Source organism: Heteronotia binoei, chromosome 20 (genome assembly GCF_032191835.1).
Source record: "Heteronotia binoei isolate CCM8104 ecotype False Entrance Well chromosome 20, APGP_CSIRO_Hbin_v1, whole genome shotgun sequence".
NCBI classification, from domain to species: Eukaryota; Metazoa; Chordata; class Lepidosauria; order Squamata; family Gekkonidae; genus Heteronotia; species Heteronotia binoei.
The window spans coordinates 1258373-1280775 of NC_083242.1; the positions used below are offsets into that span (position 1 = coordinate 1258373).

Consider the following 22403-nt stretch of genomic DNA (forward strand, 5'->3'; position numbering starts at 1 on the left):
GATCCAACAGGGCTTCTCTTCTGTTCTTATGTGACACAGAGTGTTGAACTGGATGGGCCACTGGCATGATCCAACAGGGCTTCTCTTATGTTCTTATGTGACACAGAGTGTTGGACTGGATGGGCCACTGGCCTGATCCAACAGGGCTTCTCTTATGTTCTTATGTGACACAGAGTGTTGGACTGGAGGGGCCATTGGCCTGATCCAACAGGGCTTCTCTTATGTTCTTATGTGACACAGAGTGATGGACTGGAGGGGCCACTGGCCTGATCCAACAGGGCTTCTCTTATGTTCTTATGTGACACAGAGTGATGGACTGGAGGGGCCACTGGCCTGATCCAACATGGCTTCTCTTATGTTCTTATGTGACACAGAGTGTTGGACTGGAGGGGCCATTGGCCTGATCCAACATGGCTTCTCTTATGTTCTTATGTGACACAGAGTGTTGGACTGGAGGGGCCACTGGCCTGATCCAACAGGGCTTCTCTTCTGTTCTTATGTGACACAGAGTGTTGGACTGGAGGGGCCACTGGCCTGATCCAACAGGGCTTCTCTTCTGTTCTTATGTGACACAGAGTGTTGGACAGGAGGGGCCACTGGCCTGATCCAACATGGCTTCTCTTCTGTTCTTATGTGACACAGAGTGATGGACTGGAGGGGCCACTGGCCTGATCCAACAGGGCTTCTCTTCTGTTCTTATGTGACACAGAGTGTTGGACTGGAGGGGCCACTGGCCTGATCCAACAGGGCTTCTCTTATGTTCTTATGTGACACAGAGTGTTGGACTGGAGGGGCCACTGGCCTGATCCAACAGGGCTTCTCTTATGTTCTTATGTGACACAGAGTGTTGGACTGGAGGGGCCACTGGCCTGATCCAACAGGGCTTCTCTTATGTTCTTATGTGACACAGAGTGTTGGACTGGAGGGGCCACTGGCCTGATCCAACAGGGCTTCTCTTCTGTTCTTATGTGACACAGAGTGTTGGACTGGAGGGGCCACTGGCCTGATCCAACAGGGCTTCTCTTATGTTCTTATGTGACACAGAGTGTTGGACTGGAGGGGCCACTGGCCTGATCCAACAGGGCTTCTCTTCTGTTCTTATGTGACACAGAGTGTTGGACTGGAGGGGCCATTGGCCTGATCCAACATGGCTTCTCTTATGTTCTTATGTGACACAGAGTGTTGGACTGGAGGGGCCACTGGCCTGATCCAACAGGGCTTCTCTTCTGTTCTTATGTGACACAGAGTGTTGGACTGGAGGGGCCACTGGCCTGATCCAACATCGCTTCTCTTATGTTCTTATGTGACACAGAGTGTTGGACTGGAGGGGCCACTGGCCTGATCCAACATGGCTTCTCTTATGTTCTTATGTGACACAGAGTGTTGGACTGGAGGGGCCACTGGCCTGATCCAACATGGCTTCTCTTATGTTCTTATGTGACACAGAGTGTTGGACTGGATGGGCCATTGGCCTGATCCAACATGGCTTCTCTTATGTTCTTATGTGACACAGAGTGTTGGACTGGAGGGGCCACTGGCCTGATCCAACAGGGCTTCTCTTCTGTTCTTATGTGACACAGAGTGTTGGACTGGAGGGGCCACTGGCCTGATCCAACATCGCTTCTCTTATGTTCTTATGTGACACAGAGTGTTGGACTGGAGGGGTCATTGGTCTGCTCTTGCTTATCTGTACCTGCCACTGTGCTCTATGCTTGTCATAGTTCTGAAAAGTATGAGCTTCACCGAGCCTCCTGGGACTTCTGGAAATTGGATTCCATTTCCTGCCCAGCGAAAATTGGGGAAGAAAGGCCAAGGGACTCTGGGAGCTGCTTGGAGTCCTTCAGGAGGGCCCCTCATAAGAACATAAGAGAAGTGATGTTGGATCAGGCCAATGGCCCATCCAGTCCAACACTCTGTGTCACACAGTGGCAAAAAAAATTATATATACACACACACTGTGGCTAATAGCCGCTGATGGACCTGTGCTCCATATTTTTATCTAAACCCCTCTTGAAGGTGGCTATACTTGTGACCGCCACCACCTCCTGTGGCAGTGAATTCCACATGTTAATCACCCTTTGGGTGAAGAAGTACCTCCTTTTATCCGTTCTAACCTGACTGCTCAGCAATTTCATCGAATGCCCACGAGTTCTTGTATTGTGAGAAAGGGAGAAAAGTACTTCTTTCTCTTCTTTCTCCATCCCATGCATTATCTTGTAAACCTCTATCATGTCACCCCGCAGTCGACGTTTCTCCAAGCTAAAGAGCCCCAAGCGTTTCAACCTTTCTTCATAGGGAAAGTGCTCCAGCCCTTTAATCATTCTAGTTGCCCTTTTCTGGACTTTCTCCAATGCTATAATATCCTTTTTGAGGTGCTGCGACCAGAACTGCACACAGTACTCAAAATGAGACCGCACCATCGATTTATACAGTGGCATTATGATACTGGCTGATTTGTTTTTAATTCCCTTCCTAATAATTCCCAGCATGGCGTTGGCCTTTTTTATTGCAAACGCACACTGTCTTGACATTTTCAGTGAGTTATCCACCACGACCCCAAGATCTCTCTCTTGGTCAGTCTCTGCCAGTTCACACCCCATCAACTTATATTTGTAGCTGGGATTCTTGGCCCCAATGTGCATTACTTTGCACTTGGCCACACTGAACCGCATCTGCCACATTGACGCCCACTCACCCAGCCTCAACAGATCCCTTTGGAGTTCCTCACAATCCTCTCTGGTTCTCACCACCCTGAACAATTTAGTGTCATCCGCAAACTTGGCCACTTCACTGCTCACTCCCAACTCCAAATCATTTATGAACAAGTTAAAGAACATGGGACCCAGTACCGAGCCCTGCAGCACCCCACTGCTTACCGTCCTCCACTGTGAAGACTGCCCATTTATACTCACTCTCTGCTTCCTATTACTCAGCCAGTTTTTGATCCACAAGAGGACCTGTCCTTTTACTCCATGACTCTCAAGCTTTCTAAGGAGCCTTTGATGAGGAACTTTATCAAAAGCTTTCTGAAAGTCAAGGTAAACAACATCTATCGGGTCTCCTTTGTCCACATGTTTGTTCACCCCCTCAAAGAAATATAACAGGTTAGTGAGGCAAGATCTTCCCTTGCAGAACCCATGCTGAGTCTTCCTCAATAACCCATGTTCATCAATGTGCCTACTCATTCTGTCCTTGATAATGGTTTCTACCAACTTTCCCGGTATTGAAGTCAGACTGACTGGCCTGTAATTTCCCGGATCTCCTCTGGAACCCTTTTTAAAGATGGGGGTGACATTTGCTACCTTCCAGTCCTCAGGAATGGAGGCAGATTTCAATGAAAGATTACAGATTTTTGTTAGAAGATCCATAAGTTCAACTTTGAGTTCTTTCAGAACTCTTGGATGTATGCCATCCGGACCCGGTGACTTATTAGTTTTTAATTTGTCTATCAGTTGTAGGACCTCCTCTTTTGTCACCTCAATCTGACTCAGGTCTTTCAACACCCCTTCCAAAATTAGTGTTTCTGGGGCGGGCAAAAAGTTCTCGTCTTCCACAGTGAAGACGGAGGCAAAAAATTCATTTAGCTTCTCAGCCATTTCCCTATCCTCCTTCAGTAATCCTTTTACCCCATGGTCATCCAAGGGCCCCACTGCCTCCCTGGCTGGTTTCCTACTTCTAATATATTTGAAGAAAATTTTATTGTTGGTCTTTATGTTTTTTGCAATATGCTCCTCATAGTCCCTTTTTGCCTGCCTGATCACAGTCTTGCATTTGATTTGCCACAGCTTGTGTTCCCTTTTACTAATCTCACTTGGACTGGTTTTCCACCGCTTAAAGGAGTCATTCTTACCTTTTACAGCTTCCATTACTTTGTTTGTGACACCTTGTGAGGACAGCGGGGAAAGATGGGCGGCTTCTTTCCAGGGAAGCCTTTAGGAGGGAGAGAAGGGAACTTCTCCTTGCATAGACGTGGGATCTGAGCTCTCACCTTCTCTGGACGTTTTCTCTCCAGGGAAAACCAGGTGCGCACATGGGCTATTATCTGGTTCAATTTGCCAAGGGGGTATGTCAAAAAGACAAAGTTAAAAATATTGTTGATGGCCCCTGGTTTCTTTATTTATTTATTACATTTGTCTCCTGCCCTCCCCTGACAGGCTCAGGGTGGCGAACAGTCTCCAGTCTGGTTGCCAATCTCCAGGTAGGGACTGGTGATCTCCCAGACCACAGAGACAAATTTTCCTGGAGAAAACGGCTGTTTGGGGGTGGGGTCCCAGCTCCCTCCCCAAACCTCATCCTCCCCAACCCTGACTCCCAAAGTCTGCAGCAAAGAGCTCACTTATGAAGTTGTCTTAACTGGTTCTCTTTGTGCTCTGATCGCTGCTGTTATTAAGAGAGGAAGGTGGTTAGAAGGTAGTCTGGAACCCCCTTTAGGACCCCACAAAGTAGTACTTTTTCTTGTGTGACCATTGCTCGAGAGAGCTCTTGAAACTTGCCCTGCAGAGCTGCAGGCACCCAGCCTCCCAGCAGAGGGCGCTTCTCTCTCCCCCACAGGCTGAGCTGCGGAGCTTTGTGGCAGCCGAAAGGCGGCTGTGTTCTTCTTGTGGCAGAAACTTCTGACAGCCACAGCCTGCTCTTATCAGACAGACCGTTCTCTCTCCCTCACACCTCCCCCCTTTGGCAAGCTGCAGTTCACTTTCCAGGTAGGGTTTTTTGGCAAGAAGTGGCCGGGCTTAAAACTGAAAATATTTCAGGCATTTGAACAAAAGTGCATCCCTCCAGAGAGTCATTCGCCTACTGAGCAGCATCCGCTTCTGCACATTGGCGAACCTACGGCCCAACAAACTCTCAACTCAGAAGCGGGGGGCGGGGGAGTGCAGAATGCCACAGTGATCTCAAGGGGGGAACGACAGCTTGCAAAGAGGAGAAAACATCAACAGTTCACAATGTCTGGCAGTCCTTCATTTGATTGCAGCTACATCAGTGCCAGCAGGGCAAAAACAAAAGATCCCAGAAGGTGCAGGAAAAGCAGTTTTTAAAAGCCAACGAACAAGTTGGGCACCTAAGTCCCTACACAGGAGTCACTGCTACTTTCCTGGCCCCACCGATGGACCTCCTGATGGCACCTGGCTTTTTTGGCCCCTGTGTGACGCAGAGTGTTGGACTGGAGGGGCCATTGGCCTGACCCAACATGGCTTCTCTTATGTTCTTATGTCTGGGGCAGTGATGCTCTGTCTTCTAGGTGCTTGAGGGGGCACAGTGGGAGGCTTCTAGTGTCCTGGCCCCACTAGTGGACCTCCTGATGGCACCTGGCTTTTTTGGCCCCTGTGTGATACAGAGTGTTGGACTGGAGGGGCCACTGGCCCGATCCAACAGGGCTTCTCTTATGTCTGGGGCAGGGATGCTCTGGCTTCTTGGTGCTGAGGGGAAGCCACAGTGGGAGGACTTCTAGTGTCCTGGCCCCACTGATGGACCTCCTGATAGTCCCTGGCTTTTTTGGCCCCTGTGTGACGTAGAGTGTTGGACTGGAGGGGCCACTGGCCTGATCCAACATGGCTCCTCTTATGTTCTTATGTGACACAGAGTGTTGGACTGGAGGGGCCACTGGCCTGATCCAACATGGCTCCTCTTATGTTCTTATGTGACACAGAGTGTTGGACTGGATGGGCCACTGGCCTGATCCAACATGGCTTCTCTTATGTTCTTATGTGACACAGAGTGTTGGACTGGATGGGCCATTGGCCTGATCCAGCATGGCTTCTCTTATGTTCTTATGTGACACAGAGTGTTGGACTGGAGGGGCCATTGAGCTGATCCAACAGGGCTCCTCTTATGTTCTTCTGTGACACAGAGTGTTGGACTGGATGGGCCATTGGCCTGATCCAACAGGGCTTCTCTTATGTTCTTATGTGACACAGAGTGTTGGAATGGAGGGGCCATTGGGCTGATCCAACATGGCTTCTCTTATGTTCTTATGTGACACAGAGTGTTGGACTGGAGGGGCCATTGGGCTGATCCAACAGGGCTCCTCTTATGTTCTTCTGTGACACAGAGTGTTGGACTGGATGGGCCATTGGCCTGATCCAACATGGCTTCTCTTATGTTCTTATGTGACACAGAGTGTTGGACTGGAGGGGCCATTGGGCTGATCCAACAGGGCTCCTCTTATGTTCTTATGTGACACAGAGTGTTGGACTGGATGGGCCACTGGCATGATCCAACATGGCTTCTCTTATGTTCTTCTGTGACACAGAGTGTTGGACTGGATGGGCCACTGCCTGATCCAACAGGGCTTCTCTTATGTTCTTCTGTGACACAGAGTGTTGGACTGGATGGGCCATTAGCCTGATCCAACAGGGCTCCTCTTGTGTTCTTATGAGTGGCCACCCCATATTTTTATTTTAATTAATTATTGTTTTAATTAATTATTTTTTATTGACTGATTTTAATGTGAATTTTAATGTGAATTTAATGTTTTTATTACTATTGTTTACCTGAAATGCTGTTAGCCGCCCTGAGCCTGCTTCGGCGGGGAGGGCGGGATATAAATAAAATTTTACATTACATTACATATGACAGCAGTTAAATTGGACACTCTGGGGGGGTGGCCTCATAGAGGAAGACTGGAGTGGGACCACGGCTTGGTGGCAGAGCCTCTGCTTGGCATGCAGAAGGTCCCAGGTTCAACCCCGGAAGCATCCGCAGCGGAAAGGATCAGGCAGGAAGTGACGGGAAAGACCGGAGAACAGCTACCAGTCTGAGAAGACAATGCTGACTTTGATGGGCCAAAAAGCCTGATTCAGTATCAGGCAGCCTGATATGTGAACAGCTCCATGCAAGTCTTTTAAAAACATGCATCACAAAGAGGGCCCCTGCCCTAAAGTTGTTCTTTAAGCTCTAGGTAAATGAGTACATGAAGCTGTCCTCTACGGAGTCTACCAAGGATGGTATTGTCCGCTCAGACTGGCAGCAGCTCTCCAGGGTCTCAGGCAGAGGTCTTTCCCATCACCTCCTGCCTGGTCCTTAAGAACATAAGAGAAGCCATGTTGGATCAGGTCAATGGCTCATCCAGCCCAACACTCTGTATCATCCAGGTGCCATCAGGAGGTCCACCAGTGGGGCCAGGACACTAGAAGCCCTCCCACTGTTGCCCCCCCCCCCTCCAAGCACCAAGAATACAGAGCATCACTGCCCCAGACAGATAGTTCCAACAATACACTGTGGCTAAGAGCCACTGATGGACCTCTGCTCCAGATGTTGATCCAATCCCCTCTTGAAGCTGGCTATGCTTGTAGCCGCCACCACCTCCTGTGGCAGTGAATTCCACATGTTACTCTTTGGGTGAAGAAGTACTTCCTTTTATCAGTTCTAACCTGACTGCTCAGCAATTTCATTGAATGCCCACGAATTCTCATATTGTGAGAAAGGGGGAAAAGGACTTCTTTCTCTACCTTCTCTATCCGATGCACAATCTTGTTAACCTCAATCATGTCTCCCCGCAGTCGACATTTCTCCAAGCTAAAGAGCCCAAAGTGTTTTAACCTTTCTTCATAGGGAGAGTGTTGCAACCCTTTAGACAGAGATGTGGGGGATTGAACCCGGGACCTTCAGCATGCCAAGAAGATGCCCTGCCTATGCAGCCAGCAGCCAGGGGACGCCTGCTTCTACTGCCTGGGTCAAACCCCAAGAGGTCAGCAAGTCCCAGGAGCAACCTGCCGCTTGTCTTGGCCATTGCAAAGAAAGGCTGGAAGTGACTGAAGATGACTTCTGGTGCTCGTGTCTCTTTCTGCCCTGCTTCCCTGCCTGGGCTGCTGGAAGAAGAGAGGCTGAGGCCGAGATGTTACGGTTGCCAGGTCCAATTCAAGTCATATCTGGGGACTTTGGAGGTGGAGCCGGGAGACTTTGGGGGTGGAGCCAGGAGAAAGGTTGCGACAAGCATAATTGAACGCCAAAGGGAGTCCTGGCCATCACATTTAAAGGGACTGCACACCTTTTGAATGCCTTCCCCTCCACTGGAAATAATGAAGCATAAGGGCACCTTCTTTGGGGGCTCATAGGGGGTCCAATCTTTTTGAAACTTGGAGGGTCTTTTGAGGAGAGGCATCGAATGCTATACTGCAAATTTGGTGCCTCTGCCTCAAAATACAGCCCCCCCCCCAGAGCCCCAAATACCCATGGATCAATTCTGCATTATACCCTATGGGAATCGGTCTCTATAGGGAGTAATGGAGTGCCCCACAGACATTTCCCTCCCCCCACTTACCGATGACCCTGAAGCGGGGGGTGGGAAGGGCCTCCAGACCAGGGAATCCCCTGTCCTCACCTGGGGATTGGGAACCCTACAAGTTATTGAGGCAGGTGGGTGAGGTCATGCGGATAAGCTCTGTGTCACTGGTCAGTGGCTCTTCTCTGCCGTAGCCACAGACAGCCTGGTTGTGCGGGCACCTTGAGAAGCGTCTGACCAGACTGAAGCGCCCCCTGCTTGTCAATCGCCTCAATGCCTTTGGAAGGCCCAGCCAAGCTGAGGTTCGATTGCCTTTCAAAACACCAGCGCAATACGATTGCAATGCCTGCACGGCCTTATGTTTCCGTAAAGGAAGATGTAGAGGGACCAACATAGAAAAAGAACGAAAGAAAGCTGCACATTGAAGCAGAAAGGCCTGCAACGGAGGGCCCCTCAGGGCTCCCCCCTTTTGCATCCTGCTATGAGCAGTCCCTTCGGCCTGCGAGATGACTGCGGAAGCAAGACGGAAGCACTCTCTGTCTCCTGCTGAGATCGCATAATGAGGAGAGGGAGCAAGAGACTTCCCCATCCATCCCCCTCATCCCTTTGGAATAATAATTTTTTAAAAACTCCCCCCCACACACACACAGAGCCCCGTGGCGCAGAGTGTTAAAGCTGCAGTACTGCAGTCCTAAGCTCTGCTCACGACCTGAGTTCGATGCCCAGCGGAAGCTGGGTTTTCAGGTAGCCGGCTTGAGGTTGACTCAGCCTTCCATCCTTCCGAGGTTGGTCAAATGAATCCCCAGCCTTGCTGGGGGGAAAGTGGAGAGGACTGGGGAAGGCAAGGGCAAACCACCCTGTAAAAAGTCTGCCGTGAAAACACTGTGAACGCAACGTCACCCCAGAGTTGGAAAAGACTGGTGCTTGCACAGGGGACGTTTCCTTTCCTCCCTCCCCCCACCCTTCACCCTTCAGCCTGCGGGAAAGTGATTTGGAAGGGAAACCACATTCAGGGCCAGATTAACAAATGGTAAATCTACGAACGAGTGGCAAATCCGCAAATTCAACAGGTTCCACTCCACTGTGTCATGTTCAAACCCACGCCAAACACAATAATCTCCAAACGGAGAAAAGGGTTACTGAAATGTCTCATCCGCTAGTGAATACGATGGAGGCTTTGGGGGGAGTTCTGCACAAATCTCCATTTCTTCACAACCAACAGATGAGAGAATATTTGCACAAGCACTTGTGGGACTGAAACATTTCTTTATTGATTAGGCTACGTGTGAACTTTGCATGCATGAATTTGTAAGACTTTTGTATGAAATAATTTGCAGAAATTGTATCTCTTTAAGAAATTTTCATTAGTAATTCAACCGTGAGCTGTTTTTGTATCTGAGGACTTTATTCTGTTGATTCTTTCCTTTTTGCTGATCTCCAGGTGGTAGCTGGAGATTTCCTGGGATTACAGCAGATCTCCAGATGACAAAGCTAAGTTCCCCTGGAAGGTGGACTTTATGGCATTGTACCCTTCGGAGGTCCATTCCTTCCACAAACCCTCCCCTCTCCTGACTACCCCTCCCCCCTACATCTGGCAGCTCTAAGACTCCTTCTGAATTCTGCACTCTCACAAAGCAGCATTTGAACCCAGGCCTCCCTCCTCTCCCTCCTTGGAGACCCACCTTCCTGCTGAACTCCTGGGCTTTCTGCCTCCGCTCCTGATGGATGGCGTCTGCGCTCTGGACGAACTCCCGGACGCTGCTGCTAGCCCACCTCTGCAGCCTCCCCAGCCGCAGCAGCCCCAGACGGAGGCCGTGGCCCTGGCAGGATTGGATCATGGCCGCTGCCTCTTCGTACCACTTCACAGGAACCCCGTTGACTTCCATGACATAGTCCCCTGCCTTGATCCCGCACTCCAAGGCCGGGGAGGCGGGGGCCACGCTCTCCACCCGCAGGGGGCACCCTCCATCGCACGCCAAGGTGAAGCCAAAGCGGCCCTCCAGCCCGGGCATGAGGTCCAGCCGCTGGATGCGGGAGACCACCCCAATGCTGGGGGGCACAGTCTCGCATTGCCTGGCCAAGGCAATGAGGGTCTCGCAGTTCATGGCGGACACGTTCTGGCCTTCGATCTCCAGGATCTGGTCTCCTGGCTGGAGGCCGGCCACCTGGGCGCTGCTGCCCTCTTCCACCGCCAAGATGTAGCAGGGGCCATTCCCACTGATTCTGAAGCCAAACTCCTCTGGCCAGCCATCGTTGGTTTCCGGCATGGTGGTCGCTGGGAAACGAGGAGGGAGGTGAGCCAGACAGCCCCCGAGCAGAAACCGCCCTAGACTGAAACCCTCCTCCCCAAACAAGGAAATCTTGGCAGGCTGCAGGGACAACCACGTGGGGCGTTCGCCAACCCTCAGGGGCTCCCGCCAAAGGAGAAGGAGGTGCCCTGGCTTAAGAACTCTGCCGCGTCCCTTCTGCATGCTGCTGTGCAGGAGAACTTCTCTGGGCATCCTCTCTTACCTGCGCCTGGTCCCCTACTGAGAGCAGCTCAGTCACCCCAGAGTTAAGCTCCTTGAGTTAAGATTCCTTCGGCTCAGGGAACTCTGGAAATTTTTTTTCAGAAAGCAGAGGGCCTTTTATTGCTGTCTGTCTGCCTGTCTGTCTTGGCCAAGGGTGGCCAAACTGTGGCTCCGGAGCCACATCTGGCTCCTTCACACATATTGTGTGGCTCTTGAAGCCCTCACCACCCCATTAGTCAGCAGCTTGGAGAATGCATTGAAAGTTAAAGTTCCTTTCTCTACACCTCGTCCTCCCCCATCTATTTCCTCCCTTCCCTCCCTCCCGGCTCTCAAACATCTGACACTCAAGTCTTGTGGCTTTCAACCATCTGACGTTTATTCTTTGTGGCTCTTGCATGAAGCGAATCTGGCCAATTTTCCCGGGGTGTGGAATAGCCATGGTTAAATGTGAGCAGCAACAATCAGAGGTGGGCTGCAGCACTGTCCTGTAAAGGCACGCTTAGGGGAGGGATTCATTCTTTGCCAGTTCAGGACTCTCTTGAGAATTGCCCATGATGTGCCAAATGAAAATATATGAAGCTGCCTTCTACTGAATCAGCCCCTCTGGGGGTCCATCAACGTCAGTATTGTCTACTCAGACTGGCAGCGGCTCTCCAGGGTCTCAAGCTGAGGTTTTTCACACCTACTTGCCTGGACCCTTTTGAGTTGGAGATGCCGGGGGATTGAACCTGGGACCTTCTGCTTGCCAAGCAGATGCTCTACCACTGAGCCACAGCCCCATTCATGGCTCTCCAGGGTCTCAAGCGGAGGTTTTTCACACCTACTTGCCTGGACCCTTTTGAGTTGGAGATGCCGGGGATTGAACCTGGGACCTTCTGCTTGCCAAGCGGATGCTCTACCACTGAGCCACCGTCCCTCCCTCCAGTACTGTGTACTCAGCCTGGCAGTGGCTCTCCAGGGTCTCAAGCTGAGATTTTTCACGCCTGCTTGCCTGGACCCTTTTGAGTTGGAGATGCTGGGGATTGAACCTGGGACCTTCTGCCTATCAAGCAGATGCTCTGCCACTGAGCCACTGTCCCTCTCTAAAGTCAGTCTTGTCTACTCAGACTGGCAGTGGCTCTCCAGAGTCTCAAGCTGAGGTTTTTCACACCTACCTGCCTGGACCCTTTTGAGTTGGAGATGCCGGGGATTGAACCTGGGACCTTCTGCTTACCAAACAGATGCTCTACGACTGAGCCACCATCCCTCCCCCAGACATATGAACATCTGAAGCTGCCTTCTACTGAATCAGACCCTCCTGGGTCCATCAACGTCAGTATTGTCTACTCAGACTGGCAGCGGCTCTCCAGGGTCTCAAGCTGAGGTTTTTCACGCCTACCTGCCTGGACCCTTTTTAGTTGGAGATGCCGGGGATTGAACCTGGGACCTCCTGCTTTCCAAGCAGATGCTCTACCACCGAGCCACAGCCCCATTCATGGCTCTCCAAGGTCTCAAGCTGAGGTTTTTCACGCCTGCTTGCCTGGACCCTTTTGAGTTGGAGATGCTGGGGATTGAACCTGGGACCTTCTGCCTATCAAGCAGATGCTCTGCCACTGAGCCACTGTCCCTCTCTAAAGTCAGTCTTGTCTACTCAGACTGGCAGTGGCTCTCCAGAGTCTCAAGCTGAGGTTTTTCACACCTACCTGCCTGGACCCTTTTGAGTTGGAGATGCCGGGGATTGAACCTGGGACCTTCTGCTTACCAAACAGATGCTCTACGACTGAGCCACCATCCCTCCCCCAGACATATGAACATCTGAAGCTGCCTTCTACTGAATCAGACCCTCCTGGGTCCATCAACGTCAGTATTGTCTACTCAGACTGGCAGCTGCTCTCCAGGGTCTCAAGCTGAGGTTTTTCACGCCTACCTGCCTGGACCCTTTTTAGTTGGAGATGCCGGGGATTGAACCTGGGACCTCCTGCTTTCCAAGCAGATGCTCTACCACCGAGCCACAGCCCCATTCATGGCTCTCCAAGGTCTCAAGCTGAGGTTTTTCATGCCTACTTGCCTGGACCCTTTTGAGTTGGAGATGCCGGGGATTGAACCTGGGACCTTCTGCTTACCAAACAGATGCTCTACGACTGAGCCACCATCCCTCCCCCAGACATATGAACATCTGAAGCTGCCTTCTACTGAATCAGACCCTCCTGGGTCCATCAACGTCAGTATTGTCTACTCAGACTGGCAGCTGCTCTCCAGGGTCTCAAGCTGAGATTTTTCACGCCTACTTGCCTGGACCCTTTTGAGTTGGAGATGCTGGGGATTGAACCTGGGATTTTCTGCTTACCAAGCAGATGCTCTACCACTGAGCCACCGTCCCTCCCTCCAGAACTGTCTCCTCAGACTGGCAGCAGCTCTCCAGGGTCTCAAGCTGAGGTGTTTCATGCCTACTTGCCTGGACCGTTTTCAGTTGGAGATGCCGGGGATTGAACCTGGGACCTTCTGCTTCCCAAGCAGATGCTCGACCCCTGAGCCACCATCCCTCCCCAAATCAGTATTGCCTCCTCAGACTGGCAGCGGCTCTCCAGGGTCTGTCTGTCTCTCTTTCTTTCTTTCTTTCTTTCTTTCTTTCTTTCTTTCTTTCTTTCTTTCTTTCTTTCTTTCTTTCTTTCTTTCTTTCTTTCTTTCCTTCCTTCCTTCCTTCCTTCCTTCCTTCCTTCCTTCCTTCCTTCCTTCCCTCCATCTCTCTGCCTGCTAAACTGGGGGAGAGTATCAAAGAGACAGATGGGCTGGCTGAAGCCTCCTCCGTGTCCTGAGACCAGACACCTCAAAGAGGAATTAGAACCTGTCAGGAGCTAAAGCAGATTACAGGCCGGTCAGGGAGCTGCGTGGGCAAATTGGAAGTGACTCTAGCGCTGGCTGCGTGTTTGGGGACAAGCTGGGAGGCAGCTCAGCAAATATGTGGGGCCAGAGAGTCCACCATCCAAAACTGCCATTTTCTCCACAGGCCCTGACCTTGGGGTTGCCAGGTCTGTGTTGGAGAATATCTGGAGACTTTGGGGGGTGGAGCCAGGAGAGGGTGGGGCTTGGGAGGGGCGGGACCTCAGCATGGCCCAATGGCCTAGAGCCCACCCTTCCAAGCAGCCACTTTCTCCAGTTTGGTGTCGTGGTGAAGTGTGCAGACTCTTATCTAGGAGAACCGGGTTTGATTCCCCACTCCTCCACTTGCAGCTGCTGGAATGGCCTTGGGTCAGCCAGAGCTCTCTTATCTGGGAGAACCGGGTTGGATTCCCCACTCCTCCACTTGCAGCTGCTGGAATGGCCTTGGGTCAGCCATAGCTCTCTTATCTGGGAGAACCCGGGTTGGATTCCCCACTCCTCCACTTGCAGCTGCTGGAATGGCCTTGGGTCAGCCAGAGCTCCCTTATCTGGGAGAACCGGGTTTGATTCCCCACTCCTCCACTTGCAGCTGCTGGAATGGCCTTGGGTCAGCCAGAGCTCTCTTATCTGGGAGAACCGGGTTGGATTCCCCACTCCTCCACTTGCAGCTGCTGGAATGGCCTTGGGTCAGCCAGAGCTCTCTTATCTGGGAGAACCGGGTTGGATTCCCCACTCCTCCACTTGCAGCTGCTGGAATGGCCTTGGGTCAGCCAGAGCTCTCTTATCTGGGAGAACCGGGATAGATTCCCCCCTCCTCCACTTGCAGCTGCTGGAATGGCCTTGGGTCAGCCAGAGCTCTCTTATCTGGGAGAACCGGGTTTGAGTCCCCCTCCTCCACTTGCAGCTGCTGGAATGGCCTTGGGTCAGCCATAGCTCTGTTATCTGGGAGAACCGGGTTTGATTCCCCTCTCCTCCCCTTGCAGCTGCTGGAATGGCCTTGGGTCAGCCAGAGCTCTCTTATCTGGGAGAACCGGGTTTGATTCCCCACTCCTCCCCTTGCAGCTGCTGGAATGGCCTTGGGTCAGCCAGAGCTCTCTTATCTGGGAGAACCGGGTTTGACTCCCCACTCCTCCACTTGCAGCTGCTAGAATGGCCTTGGGTCAGCCAGAGCTCTCTTATCTGGGAGAACCGGGTTTGATTCCCCACTCCTCCCCTTGCAGCTGCTGGAATGGCCTTGGGTCAGCCAGAGCTCTCTTATCTGGGAGAACCGGGTTTGACTCCCCACTCCTCCACTTGCAGCTGCTAGAATGGCCTTGGGTCAGCCAGAGCTCTCTTATCTGGGAGAACCGGGTTGGATTCCCCACTCCTCCACTTGCAGCTGCTGGAATGGCCTTGGGTCAGCCAGAGCTCTCTTATCTGGGAGAACCGGGTTTGATTCCCCACTCCTCCACTTGCAGCTGCTAGAATGGCCTTGGGTCAGCCAGAGCTCTCTTATCTGGGAGAACCGGGTTTGATTCCCCACTCCTCCACTTGCAGCTGCTGGAATGGCCTTGGGTCAGCCAGAGCTCTCTTATCTGGGAGAACCGGGATAGATTCCCCCCTCCTCCACTTGCAGCTGCTGGAATGGCCTTGGGTCAGCCAGAGCTCTCTTATCTGGGAGAACCGGGTTTGATCCCCCACTCCTCCACTTGCAGCTGCTGGAATGGCCTTGGGTCAGCCAGAGCTCTCTTATCTGGGAGAACCGGGTTGAGAACCAGGTTGGATTCCCCACTCCTCCACTTGCAGCTGCTGGAATGGCCTTGGTTCAGCCATAGCTCTCTTATCTGGGAGAACCGGGTTTGATTCCCCACTCCTCCACTTGCAGCTGCTGGAATGGCCTTGGGTCAGCCGTAGCTCTGGCAGAGGTTGTCCTTGAAAGGGCAGCTGCTGTGAGAGCCCTCTCCAGCCCCACCCACCTCACAGGGTGTCTGTTGTGGGGGAGGAAGGGAAAGGAGATTGTGAGCCGCTCTGAGACTCTTCGGAGTGGAGGGCAGGATATTAATCCAATATCTTCTCCTTTTTCTTCTTCCAGGGGAGCTGATCTCTGCCAGCTGGAGATCAGTTGTAAAAGCAGATCTCCAGGCCCCACCTGGAGGCTGGCAACCCCAAGACCTCTATTGTCTGGAGCTCAGTTGGAATTCTGGGATAATGCTGGGCTCACCCTGGAAGCCGCCAGTTCTAAGTACTGGTGCAGACAAACCTTTAAGCCTGAAGTTCCCCACCCCAGTTCGATGCAGAAACAGAAAGATCATTTCCCCTGAAGAAAGGGCTGCTTGGGAGGGTGGGCTCTAAGACATTCTGCACCAGTGAAGTCCCTCCTTTCCTCAAACTCCGCCCTCTCCAGGCTCCACCCCCCAAATCTGCAGGGATTTCCCAACCCAGACCTGGCAACCCCGGGCCAGCCCAGCCCAGAAGCTTCCTCCAACTACCTGACATTTGCAGGGCTGAGACGGCCCCCCACAGTTGCTTTCTGGGCTCTCGGGAGGCTCTGATGTGAATGCACACTTCTAGTTCACGCCAGCTCTAAGCCTCCGGTTTCTGTCACTAGCCTCCAAGAGGCAGCTGCTGCCTGCCTGGGCTGGGCTTGGGGGTCAAGTGGCCTAACGGGATATATTTGCTTCCCCCCCCCACCCCAGCACCTTGCCCTCTCCGGATGCCTCAAAAAGACACACCTCCCATTGCCAGAAGGTTTCCTTTCCACCAGCAATGCAGACTGCAAATTAGAAGTTTCCTTTCCTTTCCCGTGCCTGCCTTCAGCGAGGCATTAAGAGCTGCCCTGTGGAGTTGGCATGGGCTCCTTTTGTTTTTAATACAAACGCATTTAAAGCAAAGCTTACCCTCTGGCGCAAGGCCTAAGACGCACCAGCCGCAGCTTGGAAGGAGGATGGTTATCCGGCTAAGCCATCCGGGCAGCTTCTGTGTACACGGCTGGATCAGTTACAGACCCGCGGCTTGGAGTTTCTATGGCAAACTCTATGCAGGTGCAGTAACCTAATAGGGCCCTCATTAGCAGACCGGCCTTACCAGGGAGAGGAAGGCAGGGCACGAGAACAGGGGTGGGAGGGAGGGAGGGGCGCGCAGCTCTTCTGCTGCTTGAGAGGAAGGCGGCCGGTGACTCTTCACGCTTTCCCTGGGTCCTTAGATGAGTTGGGGGGAAACCTGGAAGATCAGTCTGCGCAAAGACAAGGAGGTGCTCCCATCACAAGCGTCTAACTTTGGGGAAAGAGAGCGTGCAGGCCTGGGGACACATCAGTAAGAGCCCGAGGTGCTTGCCGTAAGATCGTGTTGTTTCTCCAGAAAAAGCTTCAAGAAAAAGAGCACGGTGCCTTGTTGTGAACATATTCGCCGGGTTTGACCATCAGGAAGAAGTTTCAGAAGGTGGTGGGCCTCTTGGTCTGCAGTAGAAGAGATCTATTTGATTCCAGCATCACCTTAGAGCAGGGGTGTCAAACATTCAGCCTGGGGGCCAAATCAGCCCCCTGGAGGGCTCCTTTCAGGCCCCCAAGCAACTGGCTGCCATCTGCTTCCTTCTCTCTCTCTCTCTCTCTCTCTTGCTTTGGCAGGCTTGCTCAATCACACAGAGGCTACAGAGCAAAGCCTCTATTTTCTCCATTTGCTGAGGCTCCCGTCTTGGGGAGGGAGGGGGAGGAGGAATAGCTTGCTTTGCCAGGCCCTCTCAATCACACAGAGGCTACAGAGCAAAGCCTCTATTTTCTTCATTTACTGAGGCTCCTGTCTTGGGGAGGGAGGGGGAGGAGGAATAGCTTGCTTTGCCAGGCCCTCTCAATCACACAGAGGCTACAGAGCAAAGCCTCTATTTTCTTCATTTGCTGAGGCTCCCGTCTTGGGGAGGGAGGGGGAGGAGGAATAGCTTGCTTTGCCAGGCCCTCTCAATCACACAGAGGCTACAGAGCAAAGCCTCTATTTTCTCCATTTGCTGAGGCTCCTGTCTTGGGGAGGAAGGGGGAGGAGGAATATATTGCTTTGCCAGGCCCTCTCAATCACACAGCAGAGCTACTGAGCCAAGCCTTTCTTCCTTCTATTGGCTGAGGCTTCTTCCTCTCCTGGTCCCCTGGGGAAGGAAGGAAAGAGCCAGAGCTTCCTTTGCCCAGTTCCCTGGATCCCATGGGAGAAATACAAAGAAAGCATCTTTAAGACGAATGAGTGCTAATGTTTTAAGCATATTTTAAGGTTTTTTTTTAAAAAAAATGTGTCTATCTGTGTCCTTTATAAAGTTTATATCTCTGCTACCTAATCTTAAATAGGTACACAGATGGCCCGGCCTGTCCCTTGTCCGACAAGGTCTCATTTATGTCAGATTTGGCCCTCATTACCCCTGCCTTAGAGACCAACAATGCTTTCTAGAGTCACAGCTCCCCAGACACGAGTAGGAATTGAGGTCTCTGAATCTTGACATCCCAATCCGAAGGTGGGGAGCATGCAACAAAGAATGCTTGCAAAAGATGCAGACGTTCCACACATGTTGTCATCAGCTTGGTTTGAGCAGAGGGGACGTGCCTGTGGGGGGGGGGACAGAAAGAAGAGGGTTTTAGCCTCTCTCCCCCTCACCTTCCTGCCTCATCTTTCCCTCTCTCCCTTGATTGTGTGGGGTGGCAGTATTTGGGGATATCATTCCAGCAGCACAATGCCTGGCCCCAGGATGAGAAGATCAGGAGCAGCTGCTTGAGCAGGTAGAACATCTGCTGCTGTCCCTCTCTGGTTGAATATTTTAGCACATGCCTTGAACTGTGTTCCTAAAAATAAGCTAAAATGGAAAATACTGACACCCAACATTCTCATTAATACTTGTTAGCTAATCCAGACAAATCACTCGTCCTGGGGCTCAGTATTCATTATCACTAAGTCCCTTAGACCTTCTCCTTCACTCACACATTTCGCCTGAATGAGAGGGAAGCACATCTAGGCGGGTGATCTAAGCAAGAGGAAAAGAGGACTGAACAAGCACAGGGCTGGGAGACTTTGAGGGTGTGCCATGGCAGGTCCATTTGGGTCCATGTAAGGCAGGGGTGGGGAACCTTTTTTCTGTCAAGGGCCATATGAATATTTATTTATTGGAGAGCCAGTTTGGTGTAGTGGTTAAGTGTGCGGACTCTTATCTGGGAGAACCGGGTTTGATTCCCCACTCCTCCACTTGCACCTGCTAGCATGGCCTTGGGTCAGCCATAGCTCTGGCAGAGGTTGTCCTTGAAAGGGCAGCTGCTGTGAGAGCCCTCTCCAGCCCCACCCACCTCACAGGGTGTCTGTTGAGGGGGAGGAAGGGAAAGGAGATTGTGAGCCGCTCTGAGACTCTTCGGAGTGGAGGGCAGGATATAAATCCAATATCTTCATCTACCTCAGAGGGTGTCTGTTGTGGGGGAGGAAGGGAAAGGAGATTGTGAGCCGCTCTGAGACTCTTCGGAGTGGAGGGCAGGATATAAATCCAATATCTTCATCTACCTCACAAGGTGTCTGTTGTGGGGGAGGAAGGGAAAGGAGATTGTGAGCCGCTCTGAGACTCTTCGGAGTGGAGGGCGGGATATAAATCCAATATCTTCATCTACCTCACAGGGTGTCTGTTGTGGGGGAAGAAGGGAAAGGAGATTGTGAGCCGCTCTGAGACTCTTTGGAATGGAGGGCGGGATATAAATCCAATATCTTCATCTACCTCACAGGGTGTCTGTTGTGGGGGAAGAAGGGAAAGGAGATTGTGAGCTGCTCTGAGACTCTTCAGAGTGGAGGGCGGGATATAAATCCAATATCTTCATCTACCTCACAGAGTGTCTGTTGTGGGGGAGGAAGGGAAAGGAGATTGTGAGCCGCTCTGAGACTCTTCGGAGTGGAGGGCAGGATATAAATCCAATATCTTCATCTACCTCACAGGGTGTCTGTTGTGGGAGAAGAAGGGAAAGGAGATTGTGAGCCACTCTGAGACTCTTCGGAGTGGAGGGCAGGATATAAATCCAATATCTTCATCTACCTCACAGGGTGTCTGTTGTGGGGGAAGAAGGGAAAGGAGATTGTGAGCCGCTCTGAGACTCTTTGGAGTGGAGGGCGGGATATAAATCCAATATCTTCATCTACCTCACAGGGTGTCTGTTGTGGGGGAGGAAGGGAAAGGAGATTGTGAGCCGCTCTGAGACTCTTCAGAGTGGAGGGCGGGATATAAATCCAATATCTTCATCTACCTCACAGGGTGCCTGTTGTGGGGGAGGAAGGGAAAGGAGATTGTGAGCCGCTCTGAGACTCTTCGGAGTGGAGGGCGGGATATAAATCCAATATCTTCTTCTTCTTCTTCTTATAACATCACTTGCGGGCCATAAAAAATGATCAACTTAAAAAACAGTGCTCCGCCAAGGGAGAACGATTCAGCAAAATCGGCAAAATTAATGCAAATAATTGTTCTTCTATTTGAAGTCATGCGTGGAGAGCCTAATCTGGCACACACACACACATACTCACACACCTGGCCCGCCGCCCTAGGCAAATGCAAAGGTCCAGGGCTTTTTTGTAGAAAAAGTGCTGCAGGAACTCAGTAGCATATTAGACCACATCCCCTAATATTAGCATATTAGGTCACACACTCATTAGCATATTAGACCACACCCTCTGGGATAATCAAGTGCAAACTGAACTGTGACAGTAACTTTTCCAGACCCCGCAGCAATTCTGGCCAGCCAGCCAGGCCCCAGGGAGGCTGCCACATGGCTCGGTTCGGTCCAGCAATCCCCAAGGGCCACACCAAGTGACCTTGAGGGCCACATATGGCCCTCGGAATGGAGGTTCCCCACCCCTGATGTAAGACATTGCTTTGTAGCATAGACAGGTCTCTTGTTCCACTCTGTGCATTCAGAGCTGGGTGCCTGCTGCAGCATCTTCAGGCAAAGGATTAAAGGTGTGGTAAAGTCTATGTAAAGTCTAAAGAGCCCCATGGTGCAGAGTGGTAAAGCTGCAGTACTGCAAACTCTCTGCTCATGACCTGAGTTCGATCCCAGGGGAAGCTGGGTTCAGGTAGCCGGCTCGAGCTTGACTCAGCCTTCCATCCTTCCGAGATCAGTAAAATGAGTACCCAGCTTGCTGGGGGTGGGGGGAATGTAGATGGCTGGGGAAGGCAATGGCAAACTGCCCCATTAAAAAGTCTGCAATGAAAACGTTGTGATGCGATGTCACCCCAGAGTCAGAAACGACTGGTGCTTGCACAGGGGACCTTTCCTTTTTAAAAAGTCTATGTGGAAGACTTCAGAGGCCACCTTTGTACAGTTCTGGTCAGCGTACCTCAAAAAAGATATTATAGCACTGGAAACGGCGCAGAAAAGGACAGAAAAGGAAAACAAGAATAGGGGGATCATTGAACACCGTACCTGTGAAGAAAACTTAAAGAGGATAGGGCTATTTCGCTTGGAGAAACAACAAGTGGCACAGAGTGGTAAAGCTGCAGTACTGCAGTCCAAGCTCTGCTCATGACCTGAGTTCGATCCTGGCAGAAGCTGGGTTCAGATAGCCGGCTCAAGGTTGACTCAGCCTTCCATCGATCCAAGGTCAGTAAAATGAGTCCCCAGCTTGCTGGGGGGAAAGTGTGGATGGCTGGGGAAGGCAATGGAAAACCACCCCATAAAAAGTCTGCCGTGAAAACGTTGTGAAAGCAACGTCACCCCAGAGTTGGAAATGACTGGTGCTTGCACAGGGGATGACCTTGACCTTTTTTTTTAAAAAAAAAGTGAGAGGTGACATAATAGAGGTTTACAAAAGTATGCATGGGATAGAGAAGGTAGAGAAAGAAGTGCTTTTCTCCCTTTCTCACAATACAAGAATTGGGTACTTAAATTAATGAGCAGTAGACTTAGAGCTGATAAAAGGAAGTCCCTCTTCACTCAGAGTGATGCCACAACTTTAGCATACTCTGCATACTGGGCAGGTGATGCAGAAAAAGACCTGTGTCATGGTCTTGCTTTGATCTCACAAGTTCAGCTTCTGGGCTGCTGACTTTAATGGTTTTAGGAAATCCAGTGGCTGCGGAAGAAATAGAGGAAAATGTTGGAGATCAGATCTCATGGTGGAAAGAAGGAGGATATGGAATTGGAAGAGGGAGGGTACTTAAAATCAGGAGTCTGTGATAAAACATGCATGCGTGGTGGATGAGATTTGCATGGAGTATGGTTCACCAAAGATTCTGCAATCGTAAAAGGATGGAGAAGACTGCTGTTTTTCAGTGAAGCCAGACAGGCCCAAGAATAAGCTGAAAAGCAGGTGGGGGGGGGAGGGGAGGACGGAATTAAGCTTCTGCCGAGAGATGTCCCCGTTCACTTTCGCCTCTGTCCTCATCTTGACCTTTTTGTGTTTTCCATTATGAGCCATAAAAAGAAATCAAATATTTGCTGCCGGCATTAAGCGATTTGCACGAGGCCGCAGAGCCCAGGAACTAAATCCAACCCACAACATGAGGACAGGGCTTACTGGGAGAGACCCCGGTCGAGCGACGATCCAATTACCCACAGGCATAGCCCTGGAAGCCTAAATCCCCTTTCCAGCTTCCAGCCATATGGAGGTAGCGGCTGTATGGCTCTGAGCTGGCTATTCCTTGCACACTGACAAACTGCTTCACAGAACACGTCAGGAAGAAGGCAAACCCAAGGGGCATTTAGTCCACCTGGTATTGCCAACCTCCAGGAGATAGAGATCAGTACCCCTGGAGAAAATGGCTGCTTTGGGATGTGGACTCTGTGACATTACACCCTACTGAAGTCCCTCCCCTCCCCAAACCTGCCAGCTCACCCCCC

The 22403-nt window shown here is 51.5% G+C and overlaps 1 protein-coding gene across 1 annotated transcript in view; it reads right to left on the reverse strand.

The window, feature by feature from the left end:
• LOC132588516 (delphilin-like) overlaps positions 1-10488 on the reverse strand; it is a 72197-nt gene extending 61709 nt beyond the window's left edge. Inside the window, 1 exon segment of the mRNA XM_060260923.1 lies at positions 9904-10488. Within this exon segment, the coding sequence (XP_060116906.1) occupies positions 9904-10488 (585 nt within the window).
• Positions 10489-22403: the final 11915 nt, after the last annotated feature.